At 45.6% G+C, this 22,329-nt stretch overlaps 2 protein-coding genes across 15 annotated transcripts in view; one reads left to right on the top strand and one right to left on the bottom strand.

Moving 5' to 3' along the window:
* LOC130707486 (coiled-coil domain-containing protein 185-like) overlaps positions 1–18,231 on the bottom strand; it is a 36,018-nt gene extending 17,787 nt beyond the window's left edge. Inside the window, exons 1-3 of one of the 3 annotated variants that reach the window (XR_009007383.1) lie at positions 18,190–18,231; positions 17,226–17,341; positions 15,138–15,296 (exon numbers count right to left, since the gene is read on the bottom strand). The gene's annotated coding sequence lies outside the window, so the exon portion shown is untranslated. Of the gene's footprint in view, positions 1–15,137; positions 15,297–15,762; positions 16,251–17,225; positions 17,482–18,189 lie in introns of those variants that run through there. The other 2 variants (XR_009007381.1, XR_009007382.1) reach the window with 2 other exon arrangements.
* LOC103015852 (cyclin-Y-like protein 1) overlaps positions 18,228–22,329 on the top strand; it is a 311,035-nt gene continuing 306,933 nt past the window's right edge. For 6 of the 12 annotated variants that reach the window (XM_057542003.1, XM_057542026.1, XM_057542032.1 and 3 more), the window contains exon 1: positions 19,114–19,412. In XM_057542003.1, coding sequence (XP_057397986.1) covers positions 19,129–19,412 — 284 coding nt within the window. In that variant the 5' untranslated portion in view covers positions 19,114–19,128. Of the gene's footprint in view, positions 18,385–18,520; positions 18,650–18,726; positions 18,982–19,113; positions 19,413–22,329 lie in introns of those variants that run through there. The other 6 variants (XM_057542040.1, XM_057542010.1, XM_057542045.1 and 3 more) reach the window with 4 other exon arrangements.

Genomic DNA, 22,329 nt, shown 5'->3' with positions numbered 1-22,329 from the left:
GGTGATTCAACATCTGCAAATCGATCAACATGATACACCACATTAATAAAATGAGAGATAAAAATTATACGATCATCTCAATAGATGCAGAAAAAGTATTTGATAAAATCATAACATCTGTTTATGATAAAAACTCTCAACAAAATGTGTATGGAGGGAACGTACCTCAACAAACAAAGGCCATATATGACAAACCGAGAGATAACATCATATTCAATGATGAAAAAGCTGAAAGCTTTTCCTCTAAGATCAGGAACAAGACAAGGATGGATGTCCACTCTACCAATTTTATTCAACATAGTGTTGAAAGTCCTAGCCACAGCAGTTAGGCAAGAAAAATAAATAAAAGTCATCCAAATCAGAAAGGAAGAAGCAGAACTATCATTATTTGCAGATGATATGATGCTATATATAGAAAACCCTAAAGATTCTACCAAAAAACTCTTTGAACTAATAAATGAATTCAGCTAAGTTTCAGGATACAAAATCAATATAGAGAAATCTGTGGCATTTCTATCAGAAAGATAATTTAAGAAAACCCCATTTAAAATTGTAGCAATAAGGATAAAATACCTAGGAAGAAATTTAACCAAGGAGGTGAAATACCTGTACACTGAAAACTATGAGACACTGATGAAAGAAATTTAAGAAGACACAAATGAATGGAAAGATACACTGTGCTCATGGATTGGAAGAATTAATATTGTTAAAATGTCCATACTACCCAAAGCAATCTATAGATTCAATGCAATCCCTATCAAAATTCCAATGGCATATTTCACAAAACTAGAACAAATAATTCTAAAGTTTGTGCAGAAACAGAAAAGATCCTGAATGGCCAAAACAATCTTGAGAAAGAAGAACAAAGCTGGAAGTATCATGCTCCCTGATTTCAAGCTATACTACAAAGCTATAGTAATCAAAACAGTATGATACTGGCAAAAAAACAGACACACTGATGAGTGGAACAGAATTGATAGCCCTGAAGTAAACCCACACATATAAGAACAATTAATTTATGACAGAGGTGCAAAGAACATACAATGGAGAAAGGACAGTCTCTTTGATAAGTGGTGTTGAGAAAACTGGATTGCCACATGGAAAAGAATGAAACTAGACTACTGTCTTACACCAAACACAAAAATCAACTCAAATTGAATTAAAGACTTAAATGTAGGTCTAAAACAGTAAAATTCCTAGTAGGAAACATAGGCAGTAACCTCATTGTCATCAGTCTTAACAATATTCCTGTGGACTGGACTCCAAGGGCAAGAGAAACAACAGTAAAAATAAACAAATGGGACTACATCAAACTAAAAAGCTTCTGCACAGTGAAGGAAACAATTATCAAAACAAAAAGACAACCTACTAAATGGGAGAAAATGTTTGCAAATCATGTATCTGATAAGGGTTAATATCCAAAATATATAAAGAACTCATAAAACTCAACAACAATGAAACAATCCAATTAAAAAATGGGCAGAGACACTGAATAGAGACATATCCAAAGAAAACATACAGATGGCCAATAAGCACATGAAAAGATGTTCATCAGTACTGATTATTATGGACATGCAAATCAAAACCACAATGAGATATCGCCTCACACTAGACACTAGTTAGAATGGTTAGTATCAAAAAGACAAGAAATAGCAAGTGTTGGAGAGGATGTGTTGATGGGAATGTAAACTGGTGCAGCCACGATCGAAAACATTTTAGAGATTCTTCAAAAAATTAAGAAAACTACCATACAATCCAGCAATTCCACTCTGGGGATTTATTCAAAGAAAATGAAAACAATAATTCAAAAACATATATGCACTCCTATGTTCATTGCGGCATTATTAACAATAGTCAAGATATGAAAGCAGCCTAAGTGTCCATCCATGGATGAATGGATAAAGAAAACGTGGTATGTATACCCAATGGACTACTACTCAGCCATGAAAAGGAATGAAATCTTGCCATTTGTGACAACATGGATGGACCTGGAGAGTATCATGCTAAGTGAAATAAGTCAGAAGGAAAAAGACAAATACCATATGATTTCACTCATCTGTTGTATCCAAAACAAAGCAAAACAAAACAAACGAACAAACTCATAGATACAGAGAACAGATCAGTGGTTACCAGAGGGAAAGGGGGTTAGGGGGTGGGCAGAAGGGGTGAAAGGGGTCAATTTTATGGTGACGGATGTGATCACTTTGTAGTGTATACAGATTTCGAATTATGATGCTGTACACCTGACACTAGATAATTAAAAAATGTATTGCTTTGAAATTACCTTTTCTAAAAAGATAATAATTCGGTCAAAAGGTTTTTTCTTCAATGGCTGGATGATAGGTTAAATTATTAAGTTTCAGATTTTAGCTTTGCAGTAGAATTTCACAGGAATTCAGTTATTTCACGCCCCACCCCCACTTCTTCCTTACTGCACAAGAATACGATGCCCCAAAGCAACAGTATCTGAGAATACAGAATAGGCCACTCTGTACATGTGCCTATGAGATATGAACTCATTAAAAATACCAGACCCACAAAACAGTGAAAAAAAATTTTTTATGGGAACACCCACGGCAGTGAATGAAAAACTTATGTTTATGCTGTTCTAAGAATGAAACTTGTAGCTTATAAACTTCTTTAAAAAAAAAAAAAGAAGAAGATAGTGGGATAAGGACCTGGAAATATGAAAGTTCCCATGGAAACAATCATTTACCCGCCATGCAAATATTCCATGTGTATGAGAGTAGATATGTGTAGAAACGAGGGCTGACCCATATTAAGTTGGAGCATTGGAGTGTTGCTGTAAGTGCTTTATGTGTAAACCCTACCACAATGAAGTGAAGTAAGGACTGTTTTTTCTTGGGGCACAGAGAGAGAATCAGAAGATCAGGAAGCTAGCTAGCAGTGGAGCCAGAATCAGAACCCTGGCCCTCACCCTAACCTCTACACTGTATGCCCTTCTGAGCAAGTGCAACATAATTATAGTCAGAGAGAAACACCTGTGGACCAGAGAGCAGGACAGGATTTTAAACATTTCTAGTTTTGCTTCATCTTAGCATTCTGATGTTTTTCACATTTGTAACCTTAATGCAATTAAAAGCAGGAGATGGTAATCAACCAATTCTTATGAAGGAAGGAAGGACTTAAAATAAGTACTTTGAGAGCCGAAAGGGAGTTCACTTCCACGGTGTGATAACGGGATGCAGTTACTGGATCACTCAGCACTGACACAGGAACACGAAACTGCGCCATAACGTTATTTATTTTTGAAATTTTATCACAAATAATTTGTAAAGTTAAACATAGGAAGAGGCTTTTCCAATGGAAATTTGCAAAAATAGTCACACTTAATAACTTACCCAATTTGGAATTTCTTCTTCATCCTCAACATAATATAGATATTATATTAAAATTTTTTTAAAGAATGTGCTTTGTTGAAACTTTAAAAAATGTGTGGGGTTTTAAAAGTTTTATCTTTTTCTGTTTTGCTAAAATTGAGCCTGGCATTTTTAACTTCAAAGGAAATTTGTTTTTCCGAAAGGTCTAAGTGAGGGGAGATAGCTCTACAGTACAAGTCTGATGATGGATGGTTTGCTGTGAGTGCTGACTCTGCATGTAGTGTATCAGTAATAATGTTGTGCATTGACTTCTTATTTTAAAAAATTATTTATTTATTTATTTTTGGCTGTGTTGGGTCTTCACTGCTGCACGCGGGCTTTCTCTAGTTGCGGCAAGTGGGGGCTACTCTTCGTTGCGGTGCACGGGCTTCTCATTGTGGTATCTTCCCTCGTTGTGGAGCACAGGCTCTAGGCGCATGGGCTTCAGTAGTTGTGGCACGCAGGCTCAGTAGTTGTGGCTCGCGGGCTCTAGAGCGCAGGCTCAGTAGTTGTGGTGCACAGGCTTAGTTGCTCCGCGGCATGTGGGATCTTCCCAGACCAGGGCTCGAACCCGTGTCCCCTGCATTGGCAGGCGGATTCTTAACCACTGTGCCACCAGGGAAGTCCTGTGCATTGACTTCTTTACTGATGTTATCAGCAGGGTAGGAATCCTCAGCCCACTAAAATTCCAGCCGCCACATCCAGCAGGCTTATCCTACTGTGGATATCATATGGTGTCTTTTCACTCAAAGCCACCCACACACAGGGCTGGAGTAGAATCTCGACAACCATGGGTGGCTTTGTCTGTGTGCTCAGCAAACACTTCTGTCCGCAGGAACCTTACAAAGGTGCCTTTGCCTGCCTGCCTGGGTCTCTGCACGGTCCCAGTTCAGGGCAAAGTTATGAGCCGTTCTCCCTTCTGTATGGATTGGTGCTCCTTCTTCAAGTCTTGGTTTGAGGCACGCCTTCCCTGACCTTCCTGACCAGATGAAATGCCCTGCCATGCCCTCTCATAGCCACTTTAGAGCACCAGCCCCTCTCCTTGGTGGTATGTGTCCATTGCAGGGCTACTCTTGGCAGCTCTGTGATTAACAAAGACCTCCACCAGTAAGTTCCATGAGAGAATGGGCTTGCCTGTTTTTGTCACTATCATTCACTAATGTTTCTCCAGTGCCTGGCATGGTGCCTGGCATGTTGTAGGCACTTGGCAAGTATTTGTTGAATGAATGAAATAAATGGTTGGCTGCACCTAAAATTCAGTATCTAACCACAGCTGAGCCCCCATGGGTGAGCATCAATCATTCTCTATGTGTATATGCACCTCCTGCAGCAATGATTTCCAATCTTTCTTACTTGACTCAATGCCCAAACTTGGCCCGCTCACTCTTTGTTCCTGTTCTCAGCCCCTACGTTTTAGACAATATCAAGTGTTATCAAAGCAAGCTTCGTCACCTTCCCCTTCCTCTGGACCTTCACCCATTTTCCTCTTCCTTTCTGACCCAGAGCAGAAATTGTCCCCATCCCTTGCCAAAGCCAACTTTCCCCGTACCCTGATCCTGCCCCTCCATCCTCCCCCAGGCCACTGCTCCAACCTGCATCCCCTATCTCGACTCTTCTCTCTTTTTCCAACTCCTTCCTCTCACCTTACAGCCATGCTCAGGTGACTCCCATCTTGCCAATACGTTGGCCCTTGGTGGTTTAGCTCTCGAGCACCGCTGTCCAACGGAACTTTCTGCAGTGGGGGAAATACTCTGTATCTCTGCTGTCACATATGGAGGCTACTACCACATGTGGCTATTGAGCACTTGAAATATGGCTAGTGTGACTGATACATGAAACTTTAATTTTATTTAGTTTTAATTAAATTTAACATTAAAATACACACATGTGGCTAGCGGCCTCCATATTGGATCCCACAGCTCTAAAGTGTAAGTTCCAAAATCATATTGTTTAGGTTAAAATAAATTACAGTTGTACCACCTCCTAACCATATGGCCTTGAGAAAGCTACTTAAGTACTAAACTTTTTCATCTAAAATTATGCTAATGGTACTATAGTATAGAGTTGTTATGAATAAGATAATTCATGGTATTACATTTAGTGCAAAGTGTATATACTCAAAATGTATTTGTTTTTGTCATCACCATCATCTTCACTGTTATCCAATCCTATTGAGACTGCTTTTTCAAGCTTCAGGTCAGATGCTTTAATGACCAACAAAATCAGTTCAGTGGGTCTTGACTAGCATTTTTTTAGAGAAATAGACCAGACTACAATAAGAAATATCAGTGCTTCTCATGCAGTAGAAATAGGTATTAATTCGTGAAACATTTGTTTCTATATACGAGTGCATTGTGTACCAGGCAATGAAGTAAAATACATTTCTCACCATGAGTTGCATAAAAAGAGTTGTGTTCCTCTAGAAGTGCTGCTTCCGAGTTGAGAAGGTCAAGACTGATATACCAGAGGCCAGATCCACTGGCCTCTTCTCAACCTTATGTGGATTTCTCAGTCCTATTTGGCACTGAGGTCCACCTTCTGTTTGATTTTCTTTCCTCTGTTGACCTTTACTCTTTCCCATCCAGTATTTCTTTGAGGGCTACTTGCATCAAAATAACTCCAGGAGGGTAGGGACATATGGTAGTCAGCCTCCAAGTTGCCCCTCCACCCTGATTTTGTCTCCTGTCACTTCTGTGAACTCTCCTCTCACAGTAAATAGGACTCACCTATGTAACCAATAGGATTTTGCAGAAATGACAAATGTGACTTCTGAGGCTGGGTCATAAAAGATATTGTGGTCTCCGCCTTGCTCTCTTGGGTCACCTGCTCTAGGGGAAGCTGACTGCCACTTGATGAGGACACTCATCTTGGAATCAGAGCCTCAGGCCCAGATAAGTCTTCAGATTTCTGGCTTACAACTTGACTGCAGCCTTGCGAGAGGCCTCGAGCCACCCAGCTGAGCTGCTCACAGATTCTTGATATCCAGAAACCATGAGATCAAAAATGTTGCTGTGTTAAGATGTGAAATTTGGGGGTTATCTGTCATGCATCAATAGATAATGAAGGGAGTGTTCTCTTTAGATCGTATGTTCCTACTGAATCTGGTTTTCTGGGGAGGTGTCTAGGAATCTTCATGAATGTCTCTGGGTGATTCTTTGACCCTCTAGAGTTTAAGAACCACTGCTCTTTTTTTCACTGACTGCCCTCCCTCTTCCTTCCCTCCCTCCATTCCTTCCTTCCCCTACAGTACAGTTCCCAAAAGCTCTGTCCAGGGCCTCTTCTCTTTTTATTGTGCACTCCCCAAGCAAGTACATCTATTCTGTGGCTTCAACAGACAGACTTGGAGCAACCCGTGGACCTACTTCTTCCACACCGAGCCCTCTTCAAAGCTCCTAAGCCCTATTTTCCAACTGCCTGCCTGATATCTGCATGTGTGTTTCCCTCCAGCAAGTCAAACTCAGTATGTTCAACCTTGAATTCATAACCATCCTCATGAAACCTTTTCATTTGTGTTCCCTATTTTTGATAGTAATTTATAGCTTAGTCTCCTAGGCTCTAAATCTTGATATCATCCTTGCATCCTCTTTTTCCTTACCCTCAACACATCCTCCTCTTCAGTCCTCCATTCTCCCATGGCCACTGCCACCACTCTGGTTCACACGTCATTACCCCTTACCTGGCCTGTTGTGATGCCTGCTCCATTGCTTTCTCATTCTCCTCTTTCCCCACAACCTCTTCCATTCCAACCTTCAATCCACAACCTCTCCATTGTCTTTTGAATAAAGTTTAAACTCCTTGGTGTGTCATGTAAGGTCTCTAACAGTGAGGACCTAACAGGATGTTCTATGTTTATTATTAATAGCCATCTCCTACCTCACCCCTAAACACACATACTCTCTCGGCACAAGACGTTATCCATAATTTCCCAAACATGCCTTGAAGTGGTCTATATCTTTTCTCATACTATTATGACCCCTAGAGAATTAAAATTCTCCTTTGAGAATAAAAAAAAAAAATCATACTGTAAAGCCCATTGCAAAATTTATTTGTGGTGCAGTTGCAATGGTAGATGTAGTTCATGGCTGCACCCTCTCATCCCAGTCCCCAAACCAGGTCAGGAGAAGGCAGGGGGAGAGTGTGGGTGCAAACCCCATTGAGCTTGCAGCTACTTTGTTGCCTTCGGACATGAAAAAGGCATTTTCAGCTTCCTGTGGGTCTTCACCTGCTTTAGCTACACAGGTTGTACTTTTGTGAAAAGACGCACTCATTATTCATTTATTGAGCTCATAAGCATTTATTAACCCTGTCCTAGCATCATGGTGGATATCAAAGTTAAGACCTAGTTCCTGCTCTTTGTCAACTCTGGTAGAGAGTAGCAATTGCCAGAAGATACTAAAATATCAGGGGACTTCACAGGTAAAGGAAATCACCTCTGGGTTGGAAGGGTGGGGAGTGGGGATAAGTTATTGCCTACCTTCCTCTCCTTGAATGTAAGCTCCAGAAGGGCAGGCATCTTTGTTTTGTTCAAGTCTATATTTCCAGTAGCTAGATCAGCAACCTACACAGAGTAGGACCCAAAATATATTTGTTGAATGAATGGGTGACTGAATAAAAACTTTTACGTAGAAAAAGTGTAGGTTCAGGTTCATAACTGTGAACTTCTTAAAGGCTGAGATGATAGCCATTTGCATTTTTATGGATTTGCATTGTGTTCAGCATACCTTAGGCACTCAATTAGTGCTGGATGAATGTCGAGTGATTCCATAGTGAGGTTTGTTTTCTCCCACCCCTTCCCTGGTGTCATTAAGTGTTAGCCTTCCAAAGAAAATATTTATGCTAAGTTGACAGTGGTTTTAAAGGTAAGAGTCTTTAAGAAACCAAGGAAAAAAGGCAAGGTGAAAGAAGATGAGACAAGATAAAAAGGTCAGGAAAATAACATTTTTAATGTAATTAACTACTGAAAGTGTTCCTGAAAGCACTGGTTTACCTTTACCTAAGAGTCAACTGAAATGGAAAATCTGACTATATGTGACGTTGTTAAACCATTTCATTAGCAACACTTCTTTGATTTAATCCAAGAACCAAATATTGCTATATAGAGGTCAAAGCTTAAAGTTAGTGAAGACTTATCCAATTCAGAAATAAATAAAAAGGCCAAAGGCCCAGAGAATGTTTATGCTGCTGTTCTTTTTCCCCCCCAGTGATCTAAATTTAACTAACTGAAATTATATTCTAAGTATCAGATATTTATGCCAGGCTCTTAAGTGGCAGCTAATTTGCATACTGAAATTACTTGAGACTTGTTTTAGTGAGAAGCCCATTGGGTGCAGAAATAATTGCTGGGGAAGAATCAAAAGCAAGAGAACATGATGGTCTTTGCCCTGAAGCAGCTTACCATGTAAGCAGGAGAAACAGATATTAAGAAAGCGGGGGCTGGGGGGGTGGGGGGTGGGGGGTGGCGGGAGGGAAGAAGTAAAGCAATATTTGAGTTCAGATTCATTTACAGCCTTTTGGCGCAGCCTGCTAGTTGGCCATTGAAATCTGAGCTTTCCTTCTTCAGAAATGGTTGTCCCTGGGACTACATTTCCCAGCTCCCTTTGCATCTATGTGAGACTATGTGACTAGTTGGCCATGTGACCTCATTCTGGCCAATGGAATGTGGGCAGAAAAGATATGGACCACTTTTAGGCCTGGACCTTATGCCTTACCCTCCTTCTTCTATGGGCTGATATAACTTTTTTTTTTTTTAATTGTACTGTCTTTTCCCAGTTTTGAAGCCCTGAATAAGAGGCTGGTCAGTCAGTTTCCCTTCTTAAACAGCCAATTAAGTCCACATCCCAAACCACTTCATTGTTGGGCCCTAACACTCTGGGGCCACGAAACATATACCCTAATTGCCCCAGAGCCAGGTACCGGACAACTAGGGATAACCCCTATGCCCAGAGCCCTGCCCCCAAATTATTCAACTTAGCCAATCCACAGGAAGACCATGAAACCTAGCTAACCCCACCCGGCTTGCCATAAATCAGCTGCCCCCTAGAGCCCCAGCCTGCTGTTACTCTGTTCCTGGGTACAATCCCCTGTGTGGCCCTGCCTAGCAACCTTCTCTTGTTCAGAGCTCTAAGAATCAAAGAATTTTGCCTTTCATTTATCCAAGTGTCATTGTGTTGGGTCTCACCATCTTTAAATCTTATAAAACAGCTGAAATGGCAGTGATCACAGATTCTTGGAAACTATGTTGATGATGACAAAGTTGCCTTCTGTCTGGTCCTGAATGTCTTCCTCTAACTCTCCCATCCCTGCCCCACCGTCAGTGCCCTGCACTGTCCTAAGAGAAAGGAACTTCTCTTATGTTGTTACTTGTTTTGGCTTATCGGTTATGTCAGTCTAGCCTACTATAATTATTATAGGAAAACAACCAACCCATTGCTAGGGATATAGTATGAAATGAGGAAGCCTCCAGAGAAAGACAAGGGAAGCCAGTATCTCAATAATCTCTATGAGGAGGGGAGCTCAGCGTTGATCTTTTACAAAATGGCAAACTAGTTTTGCAGTTAGTCCTTACAGGACATCCTTCCACTCCTGTCCAAGGAAATGCTTCAGTCAAAAGATGCCTTATGTAGATAGATCTCCATTATCTCTAGTTTCAAAAAATATACCATCAGTGCACAGTATTCTCAAAGTTAACTTCATGTCCTTAGGCCCCAGGTTCATTCCGACCTTTTCCTCTTCTATGTTTATCTTTTTCCCCTCCTATCTTTTCCTTTGCCTTGCAAATTAATTTCTAACTATCTAAGCATTGCATAATAGTATTCTCAACAAAATTATATACAAATAAATGAATAATGAAAGTAAAATATAAATTATAGAAATAAAACTATTCTTTGATTAATCCTCCCCAACAATTCCATCTGCTCTCACCAACCCAGATGCAACCCCACTGTCTTCTGTGCATGGTTTCAGGCATTTTCCCTTTTTATTCACATTAGTTGATAGAAAATCTATGGTATTGTTTTTCCATAAATCATGTCTTACTGTCCATTCTGTCCCACAATTTGCTTCTTTCACCCAACAATGTTTTGGAGAGCTCTCCATGGTCCTACATGGAGATCTAGTTTATACCTAATGACTACATACTGTTCCTTAGTGTGACTGTACCACAATTCATTTAGTCATTCCATTATTCAGGGTGTCTCCAATTTTCCACCATTACATAAATATCTTCAGTGAACATCCTGGGACATGCTTGCCTGAGTACTTACTCAGTGCTGGGTGCTCTTCAGGTGCTTTCTAGGAGATCCCATTTAAGCCTCTCAGCAGTTGTATGAGGTAGGTACTGACATCATCTTTGCTTAGTGGGTGAAGTGTTTGAGGTGAACTTGCCAGGGCTTCTTTAGGGGTAATAATGAGTGGTGTGTTTGCAGGGCAGTTTACCCTCCTCTAAGTGTAGCATGTGTTAAGGACACCAAAGGCTTTGTTTTAATCAGATACAGTAAGACATGTAGATATGGAAATGACAGTCAGGAAAGAGGTGTTTTTCTTTATACTCACAATTCCCTAGAAGCAGGAGGCATGGCAAATCATGCAGGGCCACTTGGGGAAGCACCAGAACCGGTCAGGGGGCAGAGGGAGTGAGGGGTGCAGTGGGGAATGTGTGGTTTTCATGGGAAGGAATGGGTGAGGTGGGTAAACAAGTTTATAATAGGCTAGTTTGAATAATTTCAGTGGGCTCTGAGGCATAGGGGCTGTCCGTAGTTGTCTGGTACCTGGCGCTGGGGTGATTATGGCAGGGGAATAGTGACTCTAAGTGTGAGAGACCATAAAGGAGGTAGTGGGGTGTGTGGGCTCTAGTTTACTATCTCTAGGAATTGCTTAGCCCTGGGGAGGGCAGTCTCTCCAGGGTCAACAATGCCCCAGGTGTCAAAGCATCAGAATACAGAAAATAAAAGACATGGTTAATACATAGCAATTTGCACTCCTACCAGCAGAATATGGGAATTCCCTTCTCCCTGCATCATCACCAAACACTTGATGTTATCAGACTTATATTTGTAGTCCATCTGATAGGGGAAAACAGTGTCTGTTGTTTTCATTGGCATGTTCTCATTAATTAGTGATGTTGAGTACCTTTCATGTATCCTTGGTCCAATGGTGAATAGTCCATTCCTGGCTCCTGTCTCCAGTTTATTTCCACTCCTCCACAGTCTTCTCTCTTTTTCTTCAGACACAAACCAAACGTCCCTCCATGACTTTCCAAGCCTTTCTCAGTATGGCACAGGTGCTTTTTGGAATTTTTACTTCTTGGCGTCTCCCAACTTGTCTTCTAAATTCTACACTTGGTCTCTTTCCCCACCCCCTCCTTCCTGGTCTTTACAGAAGCTGCTCCCTCTGCCTGGAAACTCACTGCACCTTCTCTTCCTTTTCTTCCCTTTATACACACACACGTGCGTGCGTGCACGCACACACAGACACACACACACACTTCTACTCATACAACATATGAAGTCACCCCCAGGATCCTTTTCCAGCACACTCCATCCTATCTGCTTTACAATCTTAGCACTTAGCCCATGACCCTGTAATTGCAGATTTACTTTTCTACTCTCTCCATAGGTTATAAACTGGTTGAAGACAAAGATTGGGTCTTTTATATTTTTGTATCCTCCACACCTAGTACAATGACTGAAACATGTCAAGTACCTGAGAATACACCTTGAATGGAGGAAGAATGGGTGAGAGGTGACTGAATGAGCACTTTTTAAAATTTAAGTATAGTTGATTTACAATGTCTCAGGTGTACAGCAAAGTGATTCAGCTATACATATACACATATATATATTCTTTTTCAGATTATTTCCCATTATAGATTATTACAAGATATGGAATATAGTTCCCTGTGCTATACAGTAGGTCCTTGTTGTTTATCTATTTTACATATAGTAGTGTGTATCTGATAATTCCAAAATCCTATTTTGTCCCTCCCACCTTTGGTTATCATAAGTTTGTTTTCTATGTCTGTGAGCCTATTTCTGTTTTGTAAATAAGTTCATTTGTATCATTTTTTTAGATTCCACATATAAGCGATATCATATATTTGTCTTTCTCTGACTGACTTCACTTAATATGATAATCTCTAGTTGGACCTATGGCAGGGGGACAGTGCTGGCATGGTACCAGCATGGTACCAGCATGTTGCTGCAAATGGCATTATTTCATTCTTTTTTATGGCTGTGTAATATTCCACCATATATATATATATATATATATATATATATATATATATATATACACACACACATATATATATACATATGTATATATATATGTATATATATATATATGTATATATATATATGTATATATACGACACATCTTCTTTATCCATTCATTTGTGGATCGACATTTAGGTTGCTTCCATGTCTTGCCTATTGTAAATAGTGCTGCTATGAACGTTGGGGTACATGTATCCTTTTGGAATTAGAGTTGTTGTCTTTTCCAGATATATGCCCAGGAGTGGGATTGCTGGATCATATAGTAACTCTATTTCCAAATGAGCACTTTTATCCTGTTCCACACTCCAGCCTTGGAAGTGTGTCTCCTCACTGAGTGTGTTATCCATCCAGGGCAGAGGTGGTGGGTGGATCATATGCTTTGACAATTCTAGATCTGTACTCAAACCCAGCATCTAGTGCAATGCTAACCTATGTTCTAGCATGTTCTGAGCTCATTAAATGGGTTGTGGTTGATTCTATGTTTTCCTGGATGCGCAGGATTGAGGAAACCCAGAGAGAAGAGAGAAGAATATCAACTGACTTCAGTCTGGTTTTCAATGCCAGGGCAAGATTGGTGGGGAAGGTCTCCTTTCCTTCTGCTATTAATCAGTTAATTCAGAAAATAATTCTTGATTGCTCTACTGTGTTCCAGGCTCTATGTTTAGCAATAGGTGGAACAAGTAGAGAAACACTTGCTCCCAGAGAACTCACAATCTACTCAGAGGCACGGTACCAGTCTGCTAAGTGCAAGCACGTTGGGATGAATGAAAAGGTGTGGACTGTGGGAGGTGCTTCGTGGAGATAATGTTTAGACGCTGAGGGTTGATAGGACTGTGAAGCAGTGTGCCTTCAAAGCTGGCATTCTGGGGTTCAGGGGTGCAGGAGCTGAGAGGTGCTCAAGAGGAAGGATGAAAGGGCCACAGAGCGCAGAGTGGTAGAGTGTGGTTGATGCCATGCTGGACATAAATTCTTTCAGACACTTCCTGTTCAAGTGCCATCGTGTCCTTTCTCTGCTCACAAACCTCCAATGGCTTCTCTTCTCACCCTGAGTAAAAACCAGATCCCTGCCAATGCCTCTAAGGTCCACCTCAGTAGGAGACCTCTCTGACCTCAGCCCCCCTAGTTGTCTGCATCACTTACTCACTCCAGCCTCATTGACATCCTTCCTGTTTCCTGTACACAACAGGCATGCTCCTGCCTCAGGGACATTGCATCTGTTCTCCCTTTGCCTGGAAATGCTTTTCTCTTAGAAAACTGCATAGCTCTCTCCTTCAGGTTTTTACTTAAATGTTACCTTCCCAGTAAGGGCTTCCCTGCCTACTTTATCAAAAATTTAAGCCTTGATCTTTGCACAGCACATGTGATAGACTGCCAGTTTCCCCTGACCCCTTCAGTCCACTCTCTTCTTGCTTCTGGTCACCTGGTTGCCCCATAAAGACTACATTTCCCAGCTTCCCTTGCAGCTAGATATGGTCATGTGACTAGGTTCTCACTAATGATAGGTGAGAGAGCTAATTTTTGTGTAACTTCTGCCTCCCTTGCCTGAAAGGAAATTGTTTGCCTTAGATTCCCTTTTCTTATCACTTTCAGACTGGACCCCAGACAGATCAGTGACCCAGCTTCTGTCCCACACATGAAGACAGTATCTTAGAGGATGGCAGAATAATGAGGTAGAAGGAATCTGGGTCCCTGAATGACCCTATGGAGCAGAGATGCCCCATCCACCTAGAATAGTAAGACATTCACATAAGGGAGAGATAAACTTCTATTTAAATTACTGAATATTTGGATCACTTGGTTATAACGACTCTGCCTATGCTCTAACCTACACATCTCCTCTATAAATTCCCTGATTCATTATTCTGCCTAGTACTTCACACCATCTAACACTCCCAATGTTTTCTTCTTTTGTTTATCATGTATTCCTTAAGTAGACTGTGAGTTCTTCCAGGGCAGGGGGTTTAGCATCTTTGCTCACTACTGCATCTCCAGCACCCAGTACAGTGCCCAGTTCATAGTAGGTGCTCAATGAATATATTTGGAATGAAATGTTATTGTCCACTGAAAATGAAATCAAAGGCTATGCCATGAAGACAGAGCTTCAGTAAGTTTTGAAAAAGAATCCTAGGGCAAGGTGGGGGGCAGTAAGAGGATGGGAGAGGGGAGGGGAAATGAGTGAAAACAGTGAGGAATGTCATTCATGGAGGGTTGAGAGAAGCATGGAGTCCGAGGAGGGGTGGAGTTTTTAATCAGGTCAGAGAAGCCCCTCAGCTCTCCTGTGTTTGGGAGGGAGACTCTGGAGGCTTTGCTTCAGCATGTCTCCCCACTGGTATTGGTTTTGGCATTGACTTCTATATGAAAGAGGAAGAAAGATTAAGTTTTTGCCCATTTAGCAGGAAGTAAGTCATGCTCTCTCCTGCATTCCATCTACCCTTATTCTCGTCCTCTTGAGAAAAATCTACATCCTATATTCAGGATAACTTACCTAGAATCCTTGAGGTGGAAGGTGTTCATAGCAATAGCTGTGATGTATTGGGAAAACCATTAGGATGGAACTGAACTGCTTTAGATTTAATCTGATGCCTCCACTGGCTGGGTGGTCGTGAGTAAATGGATTGAACTCCTTTGTCTTTAGCATCCTCGCCTGTAAAATGAGTGTAACACTGGACACTGAATTGTGTCCCCCCCCCCCCCCCAACCTCCAGTACCTCAGAATGTGACTGTATTTCAGGACGGGGCCTTTAAAGAGGGAATAAAGTTAAAATGGGCTTGTTAGAGTGGTCTCTAATCCGATATAACTGGTGTCCTTATAAAAAAGATTAGGACACACACACACACACACACACAGAGGGAGACACCAGACACTTGCACACGCAGAGGGATGACCATGTGAGCACACAGCAAGATGGTGGCCATCTGCAAGCCAAGGAGAGCAGCCTTAGAAGAAACCAAACCTGCTGATACCTTAATCTCGGACTTTTGGCCTCCAGAACTGTGAGAAAATAAATCTTTGTGGTTTTATGACACCTAGTGTGTGATATTTTGTTATGACAGCCCTAGAAACTAATACATGAGATAATGTGGAAAGCTAACAGAATGGTGTGCTGTACCTGCCCTCCAAATGCTTGTCTTCTGACGTTGCATTAATAGAAGCAAATTATTTAACATACAGGATGTGCCAGTCCTGCCGTGTGCTGGTCGGAACCCACGGAGTGAGTGTGGAATCCCCTTCTGGAAACGAACTCTGCTTGCTGGGGGGTGGGTGGCCATTGGGAAACTGGGTCCCATCCAGAGAAAGGCTACAAGGCTGGTGAGGAGTCTAGGCACTGCCACACTGTGCGAAGTAGCTAAGTTTAACCCGGAGAAAGGAAGAGTTAAGGGGACGTAAAGCCATCTCCAAATGAGTAAAGCTCTGTCTTAAGGAAGAGGAATCCCATTTAGCTGTGTGGGCCCAGATGGGAGAGCCGGAACCCGTGTGTAAAAGTTTCAGGGAGGTAGGTTTCAGTTCAGTACAAAGAGGGCTTTTCTAAGAGAGCTGTGGGCAAACATTACAGGCTTCCTCAAGTATTCCATGAGGCTGCATGACCACTTAGCAGAAATGTCGGGGGCGGGGGGGGACTCAAGCACAGGTCCTGTGTTTGCACCAGATAAACTTGGATGTTTCTTTCAATTCTTTTATTCTCTGTACGACTGGATTGTATTTATCAGCTGGAGAACAGGTCTCAATAGTGCTTAGACATATCTCTTATGATTGTAAAGACATACACATGGTCAACAAATGTTTTTGAGTTTGTTGATTTGACGGCTTATTAGAAAGCTTTAGAAAATTTACTGAGAAAAACAATTACATAAATATTCAAACTCTAGAGGTCAGTCATAGGACCTTGGAAGCGTGGGTACCCAACTAAGATTCTGGAGCCCCAAAGCACAAGCTTTAGCAGAAACGAACTTGTGCTAGTGAAAAATCTTGAACTTATTCTATGCAAAGCTGCCATCTCAGTTTTACAAAGCAAAAATAAATAAAGAGAAAAAATGCTGAGTTACATTTATCTACTAAAAGTTAATCTATCCTGACAGAATTTGTTAAAATTACTCCCAGTAAGAGTCGACACAGTAAAAGCTGTAATTTCCTGACTACCATCAGTATGTGAGATTTGGGGAAAGCCGATGGAAGCAGAAGATGATTTGGTGGCGGCATCCGAAACGTGGTTTTCATATCCACAAATTGCTACAGAATAATGGGGTGCCGCTGGTTCTAAAGTGCCGCCTGCCTGCAACACCTCATTAGCTCACACCCCTTAACTACCGTGGCTGGGACGTAGGCCCTCGGAGCCAGGCAGGCCGAGGAAGGCCAGCCTTGCGCAGGGCCAGCGGGCGGCCAGAACCAGTGGGGAGTGAGTTGCACCCTTCTGCGGGCTGGGCTCGGGCACCAAAAGCCACAGAGAGACAACACCGACGAGGCAAACTCTCTCCACCGGGGGCTGGGAGGGCAAACACCCTCGACCCCCTTGGGTTCCGATCCACGACCCCAGAAGCCCCCCACCCCACCGCCGCCCCCTCCTCCGTACTCAACCTTCTGCAGCTGCACCGAGGACCCTCCCTCTCCCCGCAAGGAGAGCGCGCGCCGGGCGGACGTTCGGAGGGGCCAGCGCATCTCCCAGACAGGCTAAGAGTCCTCCCGCACAACGCCTGTGGCTCGCAAAAGGGCAAATATCAAGGGAGCGGGGGAGGGGGAAGAGTGTCATTCGGGCTCTGAGGGGACACGCAGAGCCTTGGTGGGACGTGGTGAGGTGCGGAGAGCTAAACGCAGGAAAGGAAGACTTTGGCAATTGGCCGTCCCCCCCCCCGCCCACGTGAACCCCGTCGGTGGTGAGGGTCTTGGGGTGGGGACCGGCCGCCCTGTGCACTCTTGTCCCACGGGTTGGAGCCGCCACCGCGGCAGCAGCCTAAAGCGGAGCCCTCTCCCGCGCCGTGCCGCGCTCTGGGGGCACCGGAGGACGCGCGGAGGCCGCGGCGGCCACCCGGGCTCGCGCGCAGCACATGCGGAGACCGCCGTCCTGCGCCAGGAAAGGGGCGACCCGGCCCTAGGCCTGTGCCGACACGTGCAGGCGCGCAGGCTTCCGATTGGTTGCGGCGGCGGAGGGTCCCTTCCCCCTCCCCGCGCTCGCGGGGCCCCTTCCCCAGCCGCGGCGCTGGCTGGGTCTGCGGAGGCGTGTGCCCGCCTCGTGCGTGTCCGGGCTGCGCGCCTCCGCCCCGCCCCCGCCCCCTCCCTCTCTCCGCGCCGCCGCCGCGCGCTCGGGAGCTCAGGTAGCGGGCGCGCGGGTGCCTTCTCGGGGGACTGTGGCCGGACTGTCGTCCTCCCGCCCCCCCCGCAACTCCCGCACGCGTCCGCTCCCGGAGCCTGGGGAGGGAGAGCGCGGGCGCGGGGAGCTGGAGCCGGGCGCCGCCGCCGCCGCCGCCGCCGCCGCCCCCTCCCCCTCCCTTTCTCCGCGACGCCGCCGCGCGCTCGGGAGCTCAGGTAGCGGGCGCGCGGGTACCTCCTCGGGGGCGCGCGACCGGACTGTCGTCCTTCCCCCCGCAACTCCCTTACGCGTCCGCTCCGGAGCCTGGGGAGGGAGAGCGCAGGCGCGGGGAGCTGGAGCCGGGCGCCGCCGCCGCCGCCGCCGCCGCCGCCGCCGCCGCCCCCTCCCCCTCCCTTTCTCCGCGACGCCGCCGCGCGCTCGGGAGCTCAGGTAGCGGGCGCGCGGGTACCTCCTCGGGGGCGCGCGACCGGACTGTCGTCCTTCCCCCCGCAACTCCCTCACGCGTCCGCTCCGGAGCCTGGGGAGGGAGAGCGCAGGCGCGGGGAGCTGGAGCCGGGCGCCGCCGGCGCCGCCGAGGCTTAACGTCTCGCTCGCTCGCGCAGCGGCGGCAGCAGAGGTCGCGCACAGATGCGGGTTAGACTGGCGGGGGGAGGAGGCGGAGGAGGGAAGGAAGCTGCATTCATGAGACCCACAGGTAAGACCGAGAGCCCCGGAAGGGGCTTTCCATTCCGGGGAGGCGCTCGCAGGCCGAGGAGGGGGAGTTGATGCCTGGCTCTGCTCCCCGAGGGAGGAATTTTTTGACAGCGCAGAGAAATCTCACTGGGGACTGGGCAGTAGGACCCATCCCGATCCTGGGGAAAACCAGAGAAGTAGCTGGGGGGATCCGGTGCCACCTCGTGAGATTCCTAAGAGTGAAATGTATAGGCCCGGGGAAAAGTGTTTTTTCAGCCCCGAGAGGCTGGAAGGCTTTAGACTTTCCTGTCGTGGTCACAGCCGCTGAATCCGGGGGACCGGCGCGGAGCCAATGTGCGCTAACCCCTGCCCTCCCTCCCCTCCTCCATCGCTCCCGCACGCGCAGCATCCCGCGGCGGCTGTTACTCAGTGTAGCCCGCGCTGGGGAGAAGCGGGGGGAGCTCGCCGTGGGAAAGGGGGCGGGGGCCGCGCGGGGGAGGAATGGGGAAGGAGCAGGGGAAGCCGGGGGTCCCGGTCCCAGGGCGGAGGAGGGGGAGCGTGGCCCCCGGCGCCCCGGCAGCCTGGGGTATCATCGTGTTCGCTCCTGGTTGCAGACTCTTGCAAGCCGGATGCCCTCTGTGGATGAAAGATGTATCGTGGAATGAACCCGAGCCATGGAGATGGATTTCTAGAGCAGCAGCAGCCTCAGTCCCCCCAGAGACTCTTGGCCGTGATCCTGTGGTTTCAGCTGGCGCTGTGCTTCGGCCCTGCACAGCTCACGGGCGGTGAGTGACCCCGCCGTGGCGGGGAGGGCCTGGGACGGCAGGGAAGGGGCGCCTGGCTGTCAGGATAGCCTTGCCACTCCGCCCCCCCTACACCCCAGACTTCTGGGGTACCCGAGAATCCGAGGAGCCCCTGTGTCCCAGCCTGAGACCACCCTTCCTCAAAACCCCTGGAGTTCCCAGAAAATTCCTCTGTGGAGCCTGTATAGATTCACAGGCCCACATTCTGTCTGGAGCTTCCCACCAGCCGCCCATCCTGGCTTCTCTGAAGGAAAGACAATAAGCCTGGCCCATTATTCTCACTTTGGTCAAAAGAGAGAGAGAGAGAGAGAAAGAAAGAAAGTGGTGTATTTGTGGCGAACGTGTGTTTGTGGACCTTTGACCCTGGTCTGTGCCCTCAGCAGGCAGAGGTCAGTTTTCAGCTTCTGGATTTAGGCCAGAGTTGCAAGAACCACCTTTGTGAATGTGAAGGGTCTGGAAATGTGACCAGACTGGCTGCAGGACAGCTTTATTTGAAAGTTAACTTTCTCTTTGCCTTGGGAGGTGGTGTGTTCAGGCATGCCCGTGCATGTTGGCGGTGGGGAGGGGATGCAGAGGTGTTCCTTCAGATGTGTTTCTGGAGAACTGCTTGGCTTATCCAGGTCTGAGGTACAGGGGGAATAAAGTCGAGTGCTTTTCTGTGAAGTGGAAGTTAGCTGAAATCAAATTCAGAGCCTCAGTCCTCAGGGGCGGCTGATCTCTGATGCATTCGGTTCTGGGGGGGGGGGGAGGGCTGTCTTTTGGTTGTGGTGGAGGAAGATGGATGGCATTCCTGTCTGGATTTCAGAGCCTGAGGGTCTTTCTGCCACCACTGCCCTTTGCTGTCCATTCCAGACTTCCTGTGAGAGCTTGCTGATGTGGGCATATTAAGAGGACAGAATCATGTTTCTGGAGCTGAAAAACTGTTAATCTACAAATAAATTATAATTGGTGGAAAAGCAGGTATTGATTGATACAAGTAAACCATTTTAGTGTTTTAAAATATTGCCGTTTTAGAGAATTCAAAGGTGAAGATGGAAATAATGGGTGAAAAATTAGTAGAGGTGGGGAGGGCACTACCAAGTTGGGCTTTAACACAGAGGAATCAATAACCCAGGTGTTGCACTTAGAGGTCTGAGAGATGCCAGGAGTCTAAACGAGCTTCCTGTGATGTGCATATTTATCGGAATTAGTGCGAAAACACTCACTTTGGGTGGGGGACCCGGTTTTGGTTTTTCAACAAGGGGTAACTTTTTTGGTGCTCCCTTTTTTTACAGAAATGTCTCTGAGGCAGGTGTCCTCTTCATCGAGCACAAGGTCAAGTGGGATGCCAGGCCAGCACCTGTGTGGCCTGCCAGGGCTCTGGTCACAGCCTCTGTCCGCCCGTGAGCTTTAGCTCCACTTGGAGGGTGAGTGGGACCGGGTGGGCAGGACAGCCTCGAGCAGGGCCTGGTCATCACCTCCCCTCTTCTCTTTTCTTGCCTCCAGCTCTAGCTGTCATTTCCTTAAACCAGGTGCACGTGATTCTCCATCCTCTCTGTTCCTTTCTCCAGTGTAGATGACAGGTTAGTCTGGGTTCATCTGTGTGTGTCTTGACTGTTGTTATTGGAAGTGTGAGGTCTGAGCACAGCCTGGACTTGGTTGGCCCTTGGTTCTGCCATTTGTGTTTACAGAGCATCCCCCCACTCAAGGATCTCAGAGCTCAGTACACAGCACAGCCCCCTCAGTCTCACATTAGTCACCCGTGCGGTTTTACAACACGTCTTTCGCTCCCCTCTTCCGAGAGGCAAAGATATCAACAAAAAGATCCAGGGCCTTAAAGGAGGCGGGACGAGGGTCGCCTATCACCTCTCCCTTCTTAGTTCCCACAGGCCGCAGAAAGGCTGGCCATCAGCTTTGTGTCATCTGGAACTCCCTCAGGCTGAGTGTGATTTCTGGAAGATGATTTATCATTTCAGAATTCTTCCATGAATAAACAATTTGGGTGGAAAAGGGTGGTGGAGGTTGCTCTATGGAGTTCACTGTACAGAGATTTCTTTCTTCGGAAAGAAATCCACGTGGAGGCTACAGGATGGTTTCATTAAAGCAAATCCCTTTTAATTCTAGACCAGTGCTTCTAAAATTTTAATGTACTTACGAATCACTTGGGATCTTGCAAAACGGCAGATTCTGGTTCAGCTGGTCTGGGGTGAGCCTGAGAGTCTCCGTTCCCAACAAGCTCACAAGCGATGCAGTTGCTACTGGTCCCAGGACCACACTTTGATTAGCAATGCTTTCGACGACGAATTCCTTAGAACAAGTTGGTTCTGACTCCAGACTTTCTACCATCTCTCCCAAATACCCAAATACAAATGGCCTGTGAAGAGGCAGAAGTCTCACCCAAGTGTCTAATCTTTAGGTGACACACAGAACTGAAACTCAGCCCTCAGAGAGTGCTCTTTTTTTTTTTTTTTTCCAACCATGAAAAGGTGCCTATTTAATAGACACTGTTCTGAAATGTGGATTTTCATTTTTGATTGCTTTCAATGGAAAAGGAACATGACAATAGCAAGATATAATAGTCCCAGCTAGGAGGAAAAACTAGAAGGGCATGTGCCCAATACAAGAGTTACAGAAAAAGCCTGAACGTGAAAGGGAAAAATTGAGAAAATGATCAGATGAAGAAAAGGGGGGAAAAGAACTCTGTCAAAAACGAAATGCTTTCTCCTAGAAAGCCAGAGGTTCCATTCAATTCTCGGAGCCCTAAGGGAGCTTTAATGAGCCTGAGTTGGCCTGAGGTGACTTTTGGATGGCTCTTTCCCGGTTGCCGTTTATATCTTAGGACAGAGGGCCCACATTTGGGGCCACTAAAACCATGTACCGTGAGAGGAGTAACATCAGGTTTATAGGGAGACACAGGGCC

This window comes from Balaenoptera acutorostrata, chromosome 1 (genome assembly GCF_949987535.1).
Source record: "Balaenoptera acutorostrata chromosome 1, mBalAcu1.1, whole genome shotgun sequence".
NCBI classification, from domain to species: domain Eukaryota; kingdom Metazoa; phylum Chordata; class Mammalia; order Artiodactyla; family Balaenopteridae; genus Balaenoptera; species Balaenoptera acutorostrata.
This window is presented reverse-complemented; position numbering and strand designations above follow the sequence as displayed.